General features: G+C 35.2%; 1 protein-coding gene across 13 annotated transcripts in view; it reads left to right on the forward strand.

The window, feature by feature from the left end:
* LOC126778410 (ryanodine receptor) overlaps positions 1-19,344 on the forward strand; it is a 139,419-nt gene that overhangs the window by 14,849 nt on the left and 105,226 nt on the right. For all 13 annotated transcript variants that reach the window (XM_050501898.1, XM_050501900.1, XM_050501905.1 and 10 more), the window contains exons 2-3: positions 14,237-14,363; positions 19,035-19,184. In XM_050501898.1, coding sequence (XP_050357855.1) covers positions 14,307-14,363; positions 19,035-19,184 — 207 coding nt within the window. In that variant the 5' untranslated portion in view covers positions 14,237-14,306. The remainder of the gene's footprint in view (positions 1-14,236; positions 14,364-19,034; positions 19,185-19,344) is intronic.

The raw sequence follows: 19,344 nt of genomic DNA on the forward strand, positions 1-19,344 counted from the left end.
AGATAAGGTGTATGGAAAAAATCATAATGATTCCTGTAGCAGTTAAAACTTGAAATTGTGACAAACAAACATAATCACACTCGTATTTTTTCCGTAACAGCCTGTGAATGTCCCACTGCTGGGCTAAAGGCCTCCTCTCCACTTTTTGAGGGGAAGGTTTTACACTTTACACTCGTATTTATGATATTATAATTTATTGCTATTATTTAACCAAATTGATAAAGATATTCGTTAATTGTATTATGTAAGAACAAACTCGAAACTCACCGCAGATAACGATCGTAAAATATCAGAAAGTGATATGCGACATTGACCATTATAATAATAAAAAAAAATACAGGCATCAAAATAGTGTATCACCATAAGTCGGTTGTCGACATTTCACGGATGAGTGATGAAGTGAGTTCTTACAATATAGCACCGCTGATCTATTCGCCCGTCCCTACTGTGCTCGTGAATATATGTTCACGCGTTCATTTAAATATCTCGATACTAGATACGAATGAAAATGACCTAAATTGGGTTGAAACCGAAATAATGATTTAGTTCAATTTTCAAAAAGAAAATTGGATTTGAACTCGTTCCTTCTTTCCAAGTGCGATAATTCTGTTATCGTGTCCTGATTTTTATCACTCATAGGGAACTCTAAGTCCCGCCTTCCACTCTCGTCCGTGACCTTATTTGATCTTAGCAAATATTCAAGGATGAGAAAAATACGTAGAGAACTCGATAGCCATAATCAATTCCATTCGTAGAAAAACGCAATATCTGACTCACTCTTGAATAGTTATATATTGTATAGTATAAGCGACTGTCTATTCGATAACATTCGATTATAAAAACATACTATACTGTATATATAATTTAACTGAAATTATACCATGTATAAACGATGGTATATGTCTACATAGATAAACTTATCTTTTAATTGAGATCTCTAACGGATATTGCTGATGGTTGATTACGTGTACCACACAAACCCCAATTGGCCACTGGTGGTGCACGCGCACTACACAACGTAGCATCAATATAATCTGTACCAGTTTTCACGCGCGGCTTTTCGCGCTCCTAAGGAGGGTATTAGGTACCATATGTCCTTTTCTGGACCCTTAACAATGTTTACGCATCATGATGATTGGTTGAATAGTTAAGTGAAAGCGTAACAAACAAACAAACTTACACATTAATAATATTACTAAGGAAGTAATTATTACAATGCTAGATAAGAGTACGTGTGTACAGAATATTGGCATTGTATGTCGGTATTCGCTTGAAGGGTAAAATAAGGCCTATGTCACACCGCCTAGCTTAAGTCCTTTTCAGGAGAAATTCTAGAGCTTATTTCGTCAGACTGATTCAATCCAATATTGTTAGATAATCATGTGTTTTACAGTATTTCATCCGACATGTGCACCGTGTTTTTAACTCAAAGCTTTATTTAACGTCTATATAAATTAGCAATGAGTAATATTATTTTTTTAATTAATAAATTAATAGTAATTTGAGATTACGTTTTGATCAAATTGGGTATTTATAAATTTATGCATCTCTGCCAGTTGGTCATAGTAAATAGTGATACTATATATTACTAACTATATTAAGAAGAATAAACTAATTTTCACAAATGACGTATCATTAAAATCTTAGTTCTATCTCGATTTTTAGGATTAATGACTCCGATAAAAAAACTAAAATGCGAATGCCGATTTAACATCTTTGTTTTTCTATGTATTAATGATGTGTAATTCTTAGTTTGGCGGGTTACGAGCCGGTTTTCGTGGTTGGTGGATGCTTGCCTTTCATGCCGAAGGTTGAGGGTTCGATTCCCACCCAGGACAGATATTGGTGTATGAACATGTCTGTTTATCCTGAGTTTTGGTGTAATTATCTATATAAGAATGTATTTACAAAAGAAAAATAGTATATGTAGTATATCAGTTGTCTGGTTTCCATAGTAGAAGCTCTGTACAAGCTTAATTTGGGATCAGATGGAACCGTGTGTGAAAAATGTCGCAAGATATTATTATTATTTTATTAGTTTTATCGTGAAAGTTGCAATACCATGGCGACTCTTTGGATATTACGGCGTTAATAAATTACCATGTTATGAAAAAAGCGATACAAAAGACGATAAGACCGTCTTACATAAATAATCTAAACGCGAAATCTCTTCCAGATAACCTTTGCGTCAAGCAGGTGCATTAAATAATGTCCTCCAAGGATACAGTCTACAAGATACATTGGTATTCTTGATCGTAACTTTGAAGATATTTTAAAATATGTACAGAACAGTTCCAATAGGATATCCTATAATCTACAATTTGAATATTTATATAATTTACTCGGAACCGATCAAAATAGAATATTAATGACAAATTATTTTTTAATGATATTTTTATCTATGGCTAGGGCGAGATCGAAAAAACCGCTTAAGGCTAAGAAGTCACAGAGGAATTTTTATCCGCGCTCGCGGTAGCAGAGCAGCTGTTTTATTTCTAAACTCACGAGACCGGAGTTCTGTTCGGTTGCCGCAGACGTCGCGGTTGCGGCTATCGCCCGCAAACTTGGCGGGCGATTTTCTCAAGACGAGCGATGGCGAGAGACGGTTATACAAAATGGCGGTTTTGTATACTCGAGCCGCCCACCAACCAATTGCAACGCGCGCGGACCAAACCCGCTGAAGCTGCGGGTGACCGCGATCTGCGTTTTTCTACTAGCTAGTTGCCTGCCGGTACAACGCGATCCGCAAACAATCACACTCGTTGCGGAAGTAAAGCGTGTCGTGAAATGTGTTTAGTTTTTTACATACATATCTGCATTCTATAGAAGCCGCAGGCGCGATACCGCGGCGGGCGTGGTTGAAAGCTGCTTCGTGGGTTCTTAGCCTAAAACGTAGTTGTATGTAAGTTCAAAGAAGTATAAGATGAATGATCTCAGTTATAAAATGTATTTTCTGCGTAGCGTAGATATGCTGTACTTATTGTTTATACATCGACGGAATTGAATTATATGGAAAATTCTATCGTCCCTCCAATTACGTGATTTCGAAGAAATAATAAAATCTTTGATTGTTTTACAGAACTAAACAATATTTAAAAAAAAATGGAAAATATTTGATATATTTTATTAAAATGAAAATGATTCCGCAAGCTTCGGCCACTTATAGGCCTAATTTGAATATATATAGGCACTGGTCCCGATAATAGGTCCCGCAAATGATCTTTTTCATAATTTAACTCGGGTTTCAATCACCATTATATCTTTTTTAATAGTTTGCTCTTAATTTCGATAGAGTTGCACGTGTCACAGACTGACTAGGAGCTTTACGCGCCTTACGTAAATAAAAATATAATAAAGTAAAAGTAACGGCCTATAAATTTCCCACTGCCGCGTTTAGGGCTCTTCATTAGAGGAGAGGGCTTGTTGTTTTAATAATAATAATAATAAATTTATTTATTCTCTCCCACAGACAATAATGTTTACATTTTCTTTTTTTATAATATATATAAATACAGTTATATGTGGGAGACAGGAGCCCAAACTCGGTTGCCCTGTGCTAAAGGTCTCCTGGCTCCCCCTCTTGAGTAAGGAACTATTTATTTGTTAATTTTATAGAAAACAGGAGAAACACTAAAGCTTTTACAATATGTTATCTAGTAATAAGTTATACTTATGTTAATAGAAATAAAGACAGAGTGTGTGTGTATGTCTGTGTGTGTGTGTGTGTGTGTGTGTGTGCGTTTGTGTCTGTGTGTCTTGTATGTATGTGTATATATGGTGTGTAGATTATTTTTTTACTACAATTGCTTGTTTATTATTAATGTATTAAATTAATAATTTTTCTGTCTCTTCATAGTCCATGTTTAGTAGCTAGTTAGTTAATTTCCTCTTTCATGCGAATTTTAGTAAATTTCAAATAGAGAGTAATTTATTTAATTTACTGTAAAGCCTTGCTGCTTTAAAATCAAAAAATTTTTGGGCAAAAAAAGTTTTGACCATTACAGATTTACATACTTCATAAGATCTTCTAGAGTCAGCTTAAATGATGTTCAAAATGTAATTTTTTCTGACTGCTAGAACATTTGCTTCCCTATATAGGTCTACAGTAGGAAATATGCGTGGCTTAGAGAGAGCTACTTTAAGTATCATTCTTTGAGCTCTTTCAACTTCAATTATGTGCGTTTTGTTAGAAGTTGGAGTTACATTCATTTTTAACGAGACACATGAAAATTTAGTAATGCATGTCCGAGTTTGAACTGGCAATCTTCCACTAAAATTCACATTTTTCGACAACTGAGCCATCTCGGTGTCTTTTGAAATTACCTATTTGCAAAATGCAATAGTTACATAACCTGAGTATAACTCTGCGTCCAATTGCTACGAATCGCGTCGTTCCCACATGAATAAATCAAAGCTTACGTGCAATTTACGCCATTGTTCGCTGGTTTATTTAATACCCACGTAAAACAATGTTTCTCCATTACAAGGTTTTATTTAACTCTGGGTGTGAGAGTTGTTTCGCGATGGAATTCGGAACTAGTTCCACTCAACCGATTTAGTTAAGATTTTGCAACTGCTGACAGGACAATCTAATAGACTAAATTGTATTTGTTTTACTACATGGACAAAATAAAAAAAGGTCATTTTAAAAAGGTTTTATTAAGATAACCTTTTTATATTTTCACTATTATTACTTTCATGAGTTGCTAAGCATAAATATAGTTTTAATTAAAACTAACTGAAACACAAATAAACAAAAATGTCGTATGTCCTACGTACTAAGTTTTATTCGAATCTGCTTAGCAGTTTTTGCACTTCATTTATGATATAAGTGAGTTATATAGATATATGCGAGTAATACTCGCAGAAATATATATTATTTCTTGGTTAACCAATTACCTGCTTAATTAATATTCGTGTCATGAAAACTCGTGTCGTCATAACAATTTTCAATATACACTGGAGTTTATATAATTTTCTTAACAATAAAAATAAATAAAACATACAAATATATATAAAGACATAATATTTAGATTTGTGATAAATTTACAAAGTTATTTTATGTTCACAAAATGTAATATGATTAAAATAAATTCACATTTCACAAAATTTTTTGTTCAAATAAACTAATATCAACAATAAATAATCAATATACCAAAAAAAATGTACAGTACAGTATAGTACAGAAACAGCCTGTGAATGTCCCACTGCTGGGCTAAGGCCTCCTCTCCCTTTTTGAGGAGAAGGTATGAGCTTATTCCACCACGCTCCTCCAATGCGGGTTGGTGGAATACTCATGTGGCAGAATTTCAGTGAAATTAGACACATGGCGGTTTCCTCACGATGTTTTCCTTCACCGTATAGCAAGAGATGAATTATACTCACAAATGAAGCACATAAAAATTCAGTGGTGCTTGCCCAGGTTTGAACCCACGATCATCGGCTAAGATTCACGCGTTCTTACCACTGGGTCATCTCGGCTGCGAAAAAAAAACATAAATTTTCATAAAAATAAACTGTTTTACATTGAAATATAACACAACTTAATTCGTAGACGTATAGTATTTAAGAGTTCAACAGCATTGTGATTGCTGCTTGTATTTATTTTACCCTCCAGTAAACCACACATGAAAATACTCGATGGATATAAAAAATAACGTGGCCGTCACAAGACGCCTGGCAGTTGTGAATCATCGTAATTGATGGTTTCTGAAATAGTATATAATTATATAATATAATTAAGTATGGAGTAAATAACAATAACAAAAAGATACCGCCTTACTAACATTAACGTTGTTCAGCGGCTGTTTAGTTAAACACTAATTTCCTTATTGATTTGACATTCGAAAGAAAATGACAAAGCATTGTTTTTAAGTGTTCACCCACTAAAAACTTTTATAAGTAATATATATTATATATATATATATATATATATATATATATATATATATATATATATATATATATAATAATATGTATATATATACGTTTTTCTTACACATAAGGAGGTGAGGTGCCAGAATGAAAATTTACGCGAGTTACGCTAGTAAAATAAAGCTTTCACTGGGTCGTTATGTTTCATACACGATGAGAATATTTGTAATTCATTGTTTATTCAAAACACGTCACAAGGTTTGAATAAACGAAATTATAAGATTTTCTACACAACTAATTACTAGTGAAGCTGAAATTTCTATGTATGTACGTACGTAGTTTGTTTATTGTAGTATGTATGAAGCCAATTGCTCTCATATGTCTTTTCCCTTCTACGTGATATTGGCAGAATATTTTGCGTTCAATTAGCGTAGATACACGCAAAAAAAACATCCTACGTGTTTTTTATCAAATGTTGAATTGGCCGAATATTTTACGGCCAACGTCCAAAGATACAAGCCATAATAAAAAAAAATAAGGAAGTTATAGTTCTGTTCACACGATTTTAATTTTCATTGTGGTGCCGAAATTTAGGTCAAGGATACAAAATGTAGGGTGGGTGGAATAATTCGCGACGCATTTTTATTATAAAACATAAAATTACATTTTCCCCAAGAATCGCTTGATAATGAGGAATACAATGCATCGTAAATCCTTTTATTACTTGGAATAACAATCAAACATATTTTTTTATATATATTCCGGGACAGCAAATGACTCCACTCCACTTGATGGTAAGTGGTCACCGACGCCCATTTTTTTTTTTTTTTTTTATAGAATAGGAAGGTGGACGAGCATGTGGGCCACCTGATGGTAAGTGGTCACCAAACGCCCTTTGACATTGGCATTGTAAGAAATGTCAACCATCGCTTATAGCCAATGCGCCACCAACCTTGGGAACTAAGATTTTATGTCCCTTGTGCCTGTAATTACACTGGCTCACTCACCCTTCAAACCGGAACACAACAATATCAAGTATTGCTGTTTTGCGGTAGAATATCTGATGAGTGGGTGGTACCTACCTAGACGGGCTTGCACAAAGCCCTACTACCAGTAAAATAGTGTTTTGTAACACTAATTCCATGTCCTTTTGTCCTTTTGTCAACAGGTAACTCACCGCTAGATGACGCTACAAGACATGAACATATATATACTGTTGACGCGATCACCATATTTGATATATACAGATTTAGACCGCCTGGTTGGTTTAATGGCTCGATATAAGGCCGAGATTCTGGGTTAAAATCCTAGGTCAGCGTGATAAGAAAAGTAATTGTATTTGAAAGTTTGAACACTCCTGTGCCTCGGAGTTTAAATCACGTTCAACCATTGGTCCAACGCAGTAAACTTTAGTACTTTTCAACTTTAGTATATTTAAGCTGTAAAATTATTAAATCGCTAATTAAAATATTAAAGTTCACAATTAACATATAAAAAAGGATTTATTTAAAATGTATATTTTACTACTAGACTGATTAACTTTTTCTATCTCTATATTGAAACAAAGTACGAACACGCCACAGTCTTGTGCAATTTTGTTATAAGTACTTATAACGTGAAAGGAAGTTCCATTATACTTGATTGAATTTTACTTTAACATATAGCTTGGAGAAATAAGCTTAGTGATTAGATTATATCTCCAGGGGAATATTTACTTGAAATGTAATTGTCGCAATCATTGTTTCTATTACCTTTTAGGAAGATTACATATATCTATATTACGTATATATTTTCTGGCCCCACACTAACCTCAACGCTGTCCACCACCATCTCGAGACAGGCCAGCAATGTTGTTTCTCATGGAGACACAAATACTTCGTCCTGCCGATACCAGCTACCTTAATTATCCCGGCTACACGATTGAAGAATCCTTCAAAGCGAAAGCCGGAGTATGCTTGTTTGTCAGGACGGATGTTTGCTGTCACCGACTGCGCTGCTTGGAGGACCCCTCCTTCTCCATGTTGGTGGTAGTCTACGTGTGGCTCTACAGATCCCACAATGGTGACTTGGAGACAAGCCGATTATTTGACCATCTTAGTCGGGTGACAGATGCTGCGCAAGAGCAGTTTCCTAACGCGGAATTGGTGTTTTTGGGGGATTTTAATGCTCACCACGAATCATGGTTGACATCCCTCAAAACTGACCATGCTGGAAGGACTGCTCATGATTTTGCTCTCACACATGATTTGGCTCAACTGGTTGATCAGCCCACCAGGATCCCAGACATTGATGGGCAAGCACCTTCTCTGCTGGACCTTCTGCTGACTTCTCACCCGGTGGAATATCAGGTTGTGGTTCAGGCTCCTCTTGGCTCTTCGGATCACAGCCTTATATCTACCAGAGTGCCACAGGCCAAGCTGCCGCCACTAGCGGTATGCAAACGTCGCGTTTGGCACTATAAGTCGGCAGATTGGGACGGTATGCGCGATTACTATGCGTCGGTCCCTTGGAAGGAACGTTGCTTAAGTGGGAATGACCCGACAGCTAGTGCCGCTGCTGTTGCTGACGAGATCATGTTGGGAATGGAATATTACATTCCTAGCTCAGATCTCGTCAGTAGGAGTACGCGTAACCGTTGGTTCACTCGTGAATGTGCTGATGCTGTATCATCTATGCAGGCGGCATATCGCAAGGGGATCAACAGCTGCGTTAGCGGGACATCTAACATTGACTCACTAAAAGCAAACTATAATAAAAATTCCAAGGCCTGTAGAAAGGCATACACGAGAGCGGATGCACAGCGCATTGTACAGATTGATCATGACCTTGTTTCGCATCCTAGGGGCTCCCGTAGCTTCTGGCGTCTGACCAAGTCTGTGCAAAACAATTTCTGCCAACCTTCGCTGCCACCGCTTCGGATCCGGCCGAAATCCGGACGGATCGCTAGCTCACAGTCCGCAAGAGCAAGCTGATCTCCTGGCTAAACTCTTTGCCGACAATTCCGTCATCGATGATTGTAGTGCACTGCCACCTACAATACCTGCATGTGGCCATACGATGCCTGACATTAAAATCAGGCAACGTGATGTGCGTGCGGAGCTGCAATCACTTGATGTACGGAAAGCTAGCGGTCCCGATGGAATACCAGCCATAGTGCTGAAGAAGTGCGCAGCGGAGCTGTCTCCTGTGTTAACGCGCCTGTTCCAACTTTCTCTCTCTTCGGGATGTGTGCCGAAGGCTTGGAGAAGAGCTAATGTGCAAGCATATATATATAAGAATATAAAAAAAAAAAAAAAAAAGCGGTTCCCAAAAAAGGGGATCGGTCTGACCCGGCACTAGAGTACTTTGTAAGGTGATGAAACGGATTTTAAAAAACCAACTGATCCATTACCTAGAAGATCACTGTTTAATTAATGATCGTCAGTACGGGTTTCGACCAAAACGGTCCACAGGTGATCTTCTAGCGTACGTAACACACCTCTGGGGTGAAGCTATCGACAAGCATGGAGAATCGTTGGCTGTCAGCCTCGATATCTCCAAGGCTTTCGACAGGGTCTGGCACAGAAGTCTTCTTTCCAAGCTGCCGGCATATGGTCTGCCCGCTCAGCTATGCACCTGGATTGCCAGCTTCCTACACAAGCGTAGCCTTCGTGTTTTAGTTGATGGTTGCGCTTCACAATTCTATGTAGTGAATGCTGGGGTCCCCCAGGGATCTGTGCTATCTCCCACACTCTTTCTTCTGCATATCAATGATATGCTCTCTCTTGGGAACATACATTGCTATGCAGACGATAGTACAGTACATGGTGGATACCACGGACGCGCAGTGGCTGGGCGAGCGGAAATTGAGGAGAGGCGGAAGGATCTTGTCATTGAACTCGTTAGGACGTTAGAGCTCATCGCCAAATGGGGCTCTGATAATCTTGTTGAGTTTAATGCCAAGAAAACACAGCGCTCTCACGGCGAAAAAGTCAACATTTTCCCTTCTTCCCTCCCTCTGTGGTACTCCGCTGGTGATGCAAAGCAAAATCGCCATGCTGGGGATTGACGTTCGCTGCGACCTTAGTCCAAGGGACTAATCGAGGCTGTTATAAAAACAGCTTCACGGAAACTCTGAGTTCTGAACAAGGTTCGGCGTTTTTTCACGCCACAACAACTGTGCCTGCTGTACAAAACACAGGTACGGTCTTGCGTGGAATATTGCTCGCACCTTTGGGATGGCTCCGCTAAGTACCTACTTGAGGCCTTGGACCGGTTGCAGCGACGTGCCGTACGCATTAAGCTACTTCAGTGCATGTTTGTAAATAAATATATCCGAAACAGCCTGTGAATGTCCCACTGCTGGGCTAAAGGCCTCCTCTCCTCATTTTGAGGAGAAGGTTTTGGAGCTTATTCCACCACGCTGCTCCAATGCGGGTTGGTGGAATACACATGTGGCAGAATTTCAGTGAAATTAGACACATGCAGGTTTCCTCACGATGTTTTCCTTCACCGTGAAGCACGAGATGAATTATAATCACAAATTAAGCACATGAAAATTCAGTGGTGCTTGCCCGGGTTTGAACCCACGATCATCGGTTAAGATTCACGCGTTCTTACCACTGGGCCATCTCGGCTTCCTCTCGGCTCTATTTGTGTTTATAATTCATCTCGTGCTTGACGGTGAAGGAAAACATCGTGAGGAAACCTGCATGTGCCTAATTTCATTGAAATTATGCCACATGTGTATTCTACCAACCCGCATTGGAGCAGCGTGGTGGAATAAGCTCCAAACCTTCTTCTCAAAAGGGAGGGGAGGCCTTAGCCCAGCAGTGGGACATTAACAGGCTGTTACTATACTATGAATAATGCGTTTTCTTTAAATAAATATATGGTATAATTTAATCAGACATATACAGGTTTGTAATAATTTATTTATTATTTTATAAACACACGCATTATTAAGTATTTCTTTATGCTAAATGAAAAATTCACAAGAGTATATTCAGCAATGAGTGCTGAATATTCAAAACCCTTCTCAGAATGATTGATGTGATGAGATGAGTGCTGAGGCTGTATCTAAATCTATTCTAGGTTAAGTTAGAGTTTCTCTTCTTCAATCCGCTGTGACTCCAAAGCTAAATATGTAACTTGGTTTTTAGAATTTATTTCAGCAATATTTCGATATAGGAATATCATTTTTTATACTACATGGTGATAACTGATGCAACAAAAATGGTAGAATGCACTTTATGATAAAAAAACACCAAAAAGAAACGCCTATTGTAAAAGCACTACCTACGGTGCATGTCAATGTCAACAATTGAACTAAGCTGCCAAAACCTAAGCCTGAGGCGAAATTGATAAGCCCTGCCTCCCAAAATGAGCGCAAAATTCGTTCCACCGTTTCCTAGCCACTGGTTAGACTACTTTGCTTTAATTATATTTACGTATTACGTATCTATCTTTTTTATTTTTGTTTTTTTAAAATATATATTTATATATTTCATCCAATACTCAACAAAACCTAAAATTATATTATGTACGTAATATAATCTGACGTTAAAGCTTTTCACACAAACTCAAAAAAATATTTCTAGCATTTTTTTTCATTACAGCGTCATCGTCATTTTGGAATTCTTGTTATGTCATAGAATTTATGACTTAGGTATCCTAACTGTATCTACGACACGGACGTATATAATATAAGTATACCAATTAACCAATTCAAAATATATTTTTTATAAAAAAAAAATTAATTAATAATATCCTGGGACATTATTCACACACGGTCATCATATTCCAAACTAAGCAAAGCTTGTATTAGGAAACCAGACAACTGATACACTACATATACTATTTTTCTTTTGTTATTATTATTGTTGTTATGTAATTATTTATATAATTACATAATTATACAGATAATTACCCCCAGACGAAGAACAAACAGACACGTTCATACATACAAATGTATGTATGAACCTGGGTGGGAGCCGAACCCACAGCCTTTGGCGTGAAAGGCAAGTATCCACCAACCACGCCAACCGACCCGGTCAAATGCATTAGTATTCTTCGCTGTGTCGATATCAAACAAAAATATACATTCGAATGCATTATAATTTTGTTTATAAAACATATAAGTAGGCACTGCTTGTACGTTAATAACGAAGCATTTACGTCATGCGAGCTTGACATGGCGTTGCGATGTAATGTATGTATTCTAGAAACCCCTCTCAGCTTTAAACTTTAAGCTTGTATTTAAACTTGTATCTAGAATATAATGTCCTATATAACATAACACAAAACTATCTGATATGTTTGCAGAAAGCGGGTTAGACATATTGAAATAAAATGAGTATGTTGAGATTCGTAAGTTCGAAGGTATTCGCCGCTTTCATCTCATCCAACTTTTGAAGGCCAGTCTTAAACCTGGATTGTTAGCGACGCTAGGCGGGCGCATGAATTTCTCTTCGAAACTCCAGTGACCGACTAGGGTGAAGCCCAAATATTTCACGTACTTGCCCTCCTATTTTTGGATATTTCATTCACTTTCGCAGACGTGCGGGATGAGCGGTTCCCAGCTCTTCAGTAGTTTGTGGAAAAAAGCGCCTCGGTATTATTAGACGCTATCCTTAGTTCGCAATTTTTTGCGACGATAATGTTCATTCCGCGCCCGTTTGTATTCCAATACAGCTTTCACAAATTGAGGTCCTCGGAGTAGTTATAATAATGTACTTTTTGCTACCCACATATGTTTGTACAAATTAAATATATAAATAAAAGTTGTTTACGTATGTATACATATAAGTACGCATTGCACTAATCGTTGCGGATTTCATTATACATATAACAAATATTATTAGTGCGTTTTGAGTGTTTTTTGTGTGAGAGTGTACGTGTATGTGTGTGTGTGTATATGACTGGTGACCTTTATATAAAAGAATATAGTATGTGCTTTTATTATTATTACAAGCCATTAGCCTATCGTCGGTAAATATAGCTTCATGTTATAATTGATGAAGCTAGTGCACTGTCGCGCATATAGGAAATTACGACGTAGAATCTATAGTAGCGTAGGTATCCTGTATTGGTATATATTTTGTTTATATACTAATAATTTTGTCAACAGATAAATTAATATAGACAAATTAAATAAATAGTTTAACGAATCAACAGCCACATTGTATTTACGTGTTGAAATAAGTTCTTAACCTTCTATTTAAGAACAGTCCTTTGCCCAACAGTGGGACTGTTATGGGCTATTACTATACTGTTAATCAATACATTTCACTAATACAGGTCATAAAAATGGAGGCAATCCTAAATAATTTACTTTGTGCAAGACTGTCCTGGTACGTACCACCCACTCACCAAATATTATTGTGTTCCAGTTTGAAGGATGTGTGTGACATAACATCTTAGTTCCGAAGGTTAGTGGCATTGGCGATGTAAGGGACGATTATCATGTGACCCATTTGCCAGCCCCTACCATAACATATATCAAAATAAAAAAGATACCATACTTCGAATACACCGAATGAAATCAATATTGGTATTTCAAACTGATTTTGTAGATATTGAATGCTATAAAACTTTACTAAAGGTCAAGTATCTGCCTGGGACGAGGTCAGAAAACAGTTATCGGAAAGTTTTTAGAAAATATTTCCAATCCAGTACTGAATTCGATAACTTATTTTCTGTTCAGAAACTTGAAAATAAAATATACAGACATTGTACAGCCGTAAATAAATGCCAGCAGAGATGCCATAATTAAATTTTCAAATGCAATCACATCGCGAACGTAGCTATTTATTAAATGATAAATTCTTAAAACGTGTTAATTTTTTACGGAGATTATCCCATAGACAAACAAACAAATTTGACACTTATTTAAGATGATAACAATCTTGTGTATATATTACGGACATGTGTAGGTACATAAAAACAAATATGTGTACATAGTACTCATTTAAGTATAAAGCTTACTAGGTGAAATTCAGTTGGTTACATAATAATACTACATAACAAATTCCATTAGAGGGTTGCATTCCGCAGTCATGGGCAAAAGTTTTCATCAGGAAATTGTTCTCATTGTTTTGTCAAGGTCTGTTGAGCTATTTTCAACCGTATGTTATAACTCTTAAAGTTTATTTATATTAAAATAAAGCGACATTGCCCGTTAATTGGTTAAGTGAAAATACAAACTTGAATATCCGTCATTTTGAAATTCAAAAAATAGCTTTGGTTTTACAATTATAAAAATATATTTGTCAACTACATATTTTTTAATTAACTTTTAACTATCTATAAAAATATATTAATTTAAATATAAAACTTTACATTTTCAAAATATTTATTTATTTATGTATATTATTTGTTTCAGATATGCACTTCAAGAGGAATGATAAAGCTATAGACATAATTTGACATTCGAGTGATTTAAAGAAACAAAGATGGCGGAAGCTGAAGGAGGAGCGAGCGAGCAAGATGATGTTTCATTCTTACGAACAGTGAGTTCACTGAAAATTTTTTTTAACACAAGTAGTGATGATGTATGCACATATACATTCATAAAGTACGTTAGAGCTAATCCGAATCGTGGGAAGACGTTTTTACACAGTCTGTGATGCTTTTTTGAAGTGAAAAATCATAAATAACTAGATAAAGTCCAGCCGTCCAACCAGCTCATTCTCTAAGAGAATAAGTTCTTAACTGAACCGTGATTGATTGAATGTGATCGATTATAATTTTAAAGTAATGAAAAATCATTACAGACTATATCATTATAGTCACAATTAAAATAAACTGAATTGAATTTTAAATAAATAAGTAAACTAACTTCCGATTAAACTTATTATGATTAGATTAACTAAGTTCCGACTTGACATATTATTAATAATTATGAAAAAATTGCACTGGCTCACTCATTCTACAAACCGGAACACAACAATTCTAAATATTGCTGCTTGGCGGTAATATATATGATCACTCGGTTTTGAAATCAGCTTGAGCCATAAATCAAATGTTCAAACCTGAAAGCGAAGTTCGTGACCGACTTACGTGACCTTCAATTACATTCAAAGTATTTTTGCTTAACGGTCTTATGGTAGCCAGTAAAGTGAAAAATAATATTCATAGCGAAATAAATATAATGCGTTTCTACAGAAATAATAAATTAATTAACAAACTCTTGTTACCAATACGCGCTGTCAACACAAATCTTGCCAATTTGCAAACTGTTGAAAACTTGGTTGCGGGCTTTTGTTCAAGCCCCTCTGGTAGGTTTCCACTCATATTCTACCGCCAGACAGCAATAGTTATCTACAATATTTAGTTTTGTGTTATACTTATATAAGTCTAATGTAATTCTTATGTTAATAAAATATTAATATAATTGTAAAGGCCATTGTGGTCAATTTGAACTGCACATAGCGACATGCGTTGCGGTTCTTTTAACATCAGAATGTGGATTGGGATACTCGTAATGTGGAACGCCGCAACATCATCTAAAATTCTAAGCCTTGTTTTATTATTACTTTAAATATTAAGCCAAACTATTAAGATACCCATGCTATATATACTTTTTATTTTAAAATATGAAAAGTAACCTGTATCCGGGACGCCCAAGCATGCTTCATAATAAATGTCATCCAAATCGGCTCAGACTTTACTTTACATTCGCTTTTAAATAGTAGAGATTTTTTATTTTCATAGAATTCTCTGTATATTCAATAAAGAAAAATATATATAGAAAAAATATGTCTGTTGATTTGTCCATCTTTCACGAAACAAGTGAGTAAGATTGAAGTGATAATCGACGTTACGTTTTAAGACCGCGGCTTAGACCGCGTGGGGCGTTCCTCACGTCCTTTTCTGAACCCCTAAAAACGTCTACGCTAAAGTATATTATGATTGGTTTAGCAGTTAAGACGTGAAAGTGTAACAAACAAACAAACTCACCTTCCCATTTATAATATTAGTAAGGATTAAATTATATTAATTAATATTGCGATCACATTTTTTTAACAGGTTCTATTTACATTTATTATAAACAAACGGCCCTTATAATGTAACGGTGACGTAATATACAGAGTTCATATGCATTTTAAATATACTGATTAAAAACAGCACCTTGACGGGTCGGAAGTTTGTGTCGTGACTTAAGCACTTCAGATTGTAACAAAATTTAAAAAATAAAAGTGTCACAAAGTAGAGTAAATAATATTTTAAAACAAGTGAATTTCTTATAACGCAATAAACGTATAAGAAATACATTTGTTTAACTAGAATTCAATAGTGATAATTTGAAGTATAAAACCCATTGGATTAAAATAAAAATGAATTTATTCAAATAAGCTTTTATTATTATTCAAACGTTATTATTTTTGACAATTAATTTATAGCATAACGAAATAAAATTGCTTAATAACTACTTATAATTAACGATTTAGTTTTATGCGCAGAATGATGAATTGATGCAGAATTGATTAATTTATTAGAATAATATTTACATCTAAGTAAAATATAAACGCAAGTCAAAAAGTAAATAATATTATTTGCCTTGTATAAAAGACTTTAATGTTAATAAATTTTAATAATAATAAAAGTTTTACTTTTTTCTAAAAACAATAGTATATAAGAAAGAAATCTTCTTCTATTCTAAAATAAGCATATTTATCAAACGTTTTCAATAAAATCTAGTCTTAAATAATTATATTTTTATAAACACAGTCTCTTCTGTGATCGTCGATTCAATTAGGTATATTGTTCGTCATTCTATTCGGAAAAGGCATTGGTCTGTCACCATATAGCCATCGTTTGAAATTAAATTGTTAGTTTTTTTTAATTTACTTTTTGTTATGGGAAGTGAGCACAGATTATTAATGTAGTTTTTCATATGACAGCACAGGCATTTCCCGCCAAAATACAAAGTGACACATGTGCCATCTAGCGTATTCAATTAATAATAGCTTTTATATTGCATTTCATTCTAAATTATTTGATTATGAAAAGGTAAAATCTTTTTTTTTTATAATTTAGTCCTAATAAACAAATAAAATATAATTTTGACAGATTATTATTAAAGTTTTGATACATTTTGAGATAGCGACAAGAAACTGTTCGTATAATATAAGATAAAATCTAATTTGTACATAATATATTCTATTTATACCTGCTTTGAGTGATTCAGAACTGGGGTTTGGCAACGGACGCCAAAATATAAATGTCTACCGCTTGTTATTTATAGATTTGGCCATTTTATAGTTCGTCTAGCAGTAAGGTATCGTTAAAAGATAACTGTTTATACATACTGTTTAACATTGTGAACAAGGCCCTAGAATGTCTATACTAATATTATAAATGCGAAACTCTGTCTTACGCTTTTACGGCTAAACCGCTGAAACGATTTTAATGAAATTTTGTATGAAGCAAACTTGAAGCCCAAGGAAGGCTATAACTACTCTTTTCAATTCAAAGTCCATTATGACTTCTGGTGACCTATGTTCAAATCGACGTTGCTACTCGAATCCGAGGGTACATCTCGACCAATGTTAGGATTGTCATTAAAAATGTTTAATAGCTTCGTTTCTGTATAATTAAATTCTTTTCGAGTTAGTTAACTGTGCGGTATACTGTATTAATACAAACATCGTTTTAATAAACTATAAGATTTTGTCATAATTATTTTATACATTATTTAATTAAATAAATAATTGGTTTCCGATACATATATGCTAATTTTTACATTCAAATCCGGTAAAAGTAGAAATTCAATTGCAAGAGGTAGCTTAAGTCGAAAATCACGTATTAAAAATGGCACTAACTAATGTCAAGGTGTGTTATTAGTGCCGAATTTACGGAACCAAGAGAGCGGACAAGAGGGCAACAGGAGACCGGACCTCACAATAGATATTTCTAGAAAATAAACTGTTTAATTACGACGAGCAAACAACTAAATATATCTTGTAATATAATATAGCTACATATTTTTGTTAGCCAAGATGGCCTAGCGGTAAGAACGCGTGAATCTTAACCGATGATCGTGAGTTCAAACCTAGGCAAGCACCACAGAATTTTCATGTGCTTAATTTGTGTTTATAATTCATCTCGTGATTGACGGTGAAGGAAAACATTGTGAGGAAACCTGCTTGTGTTTAATTGCATTGAAATTCTACCACATGTGTATTCTACCAACTCGCATTGGAGCAGCGTGGTGGAATAAGCTCCAAACCTTCTCCTCAAAAAGGGAGAGGAGGCCTTAGCCTAGCAGTGGGACATTCACAGGCTGTTACCTTTACTGTACTGTGTAATAAAAATCAATAAAAACTTTTTAAGTCAAAAGCATAATATGTTGTTCCAACATAACCACATAGAAAATATATCTATTTTAACAACAGACAACAAATTTGTGACGTCATGAACACGGTACCTATATAAATATACCTTTGCCAATAATAAATTTAAATGTCACGTTAAAAAACATTTCTTAATAAAACCTAATACACAATAAAGGTTTACATAATATTCGTATATGATGTAAACGTGTACAGTTAATATTCGTTGATTTCCATGCTGGATAAATAATGATTCATTTGTATTAAATAATATTAAATATTAAATGGGACCGAGCCCTTCCTTTGTTTCCCTGGACATCTAGAACTCTAAATCGGTCTCAGTATGTAATAATATATTTTATTTTACGCTTAAATTCTCACTACATCTTACAAATACCCCGTCTTATTTTGTAACATAACAACTATTACTTTATGCCTCATAAGGTTTTGATACAAGCAGAGAAAGAAGGAAAAAGGTGCTAGAATTTTATGTCACTTGTCATATGTAATGATTTGTTCGTAATTATTAAAATTTTGACCAATTTATTTAGTTTTGTGATATACTTCATAATAGCACTGACAGACGCGGCTTCGCCCACGCAATTTAAAAAAAAAATATTCGTGCGTTTTTAGCGTGACACATTGTAATTTCGAGATGTTCATACATATATTTATTTGTCTGGGTATTATAAAAAAGTATTTTGAACCGTCGACGGATGAAAATGAAGATAATCATTCAATTTAAGTTCTCTGTCATTATCAAGTCCTACCAATTAAAGAATTCGTGTCTTGAAAATACTTAAGCAGTACGATAAAAACTGTACTAATTCCCATGATTGTTTCCAGGAAGACATGGTGTGCCTGTCTTGCACCGCGACTGGCGAGCGCGTCTGTCTCGCGGCTGAAGGATTCGGTAACAGACACTGTTTCCTGGAGAACATCGCCGATAAGAACATACCACCGGATCTATCGCAATGTGTATTTGTAATTGAACAGGTTAGTGTTATATTCTCACTATTTAAAAAGTCGTATGTATTTGATGTACTCTACAATAGACCATAATATCTGAATATTTTCTTAGGGTATTAATAAAGCTGCTCCGCGCGGATTCGTTTTCGTTAAATGTTACTACTCTGAATCTATTGGTCGTAGTGCA

This window comes from Nymphalis io, chromosome 26, assembly GCF_905147045.1.
Source record: "Nymphalis io chromosome 26, ilAglIoxx1.1, whole genome shotgun sequence".
NCBI classification, from domain to species: Eukaryota; Metazoa; Arthropoda; class Insecta; order Lepidoptera; family Nymphalidae; genus Nymphalis; species Nymphalis io.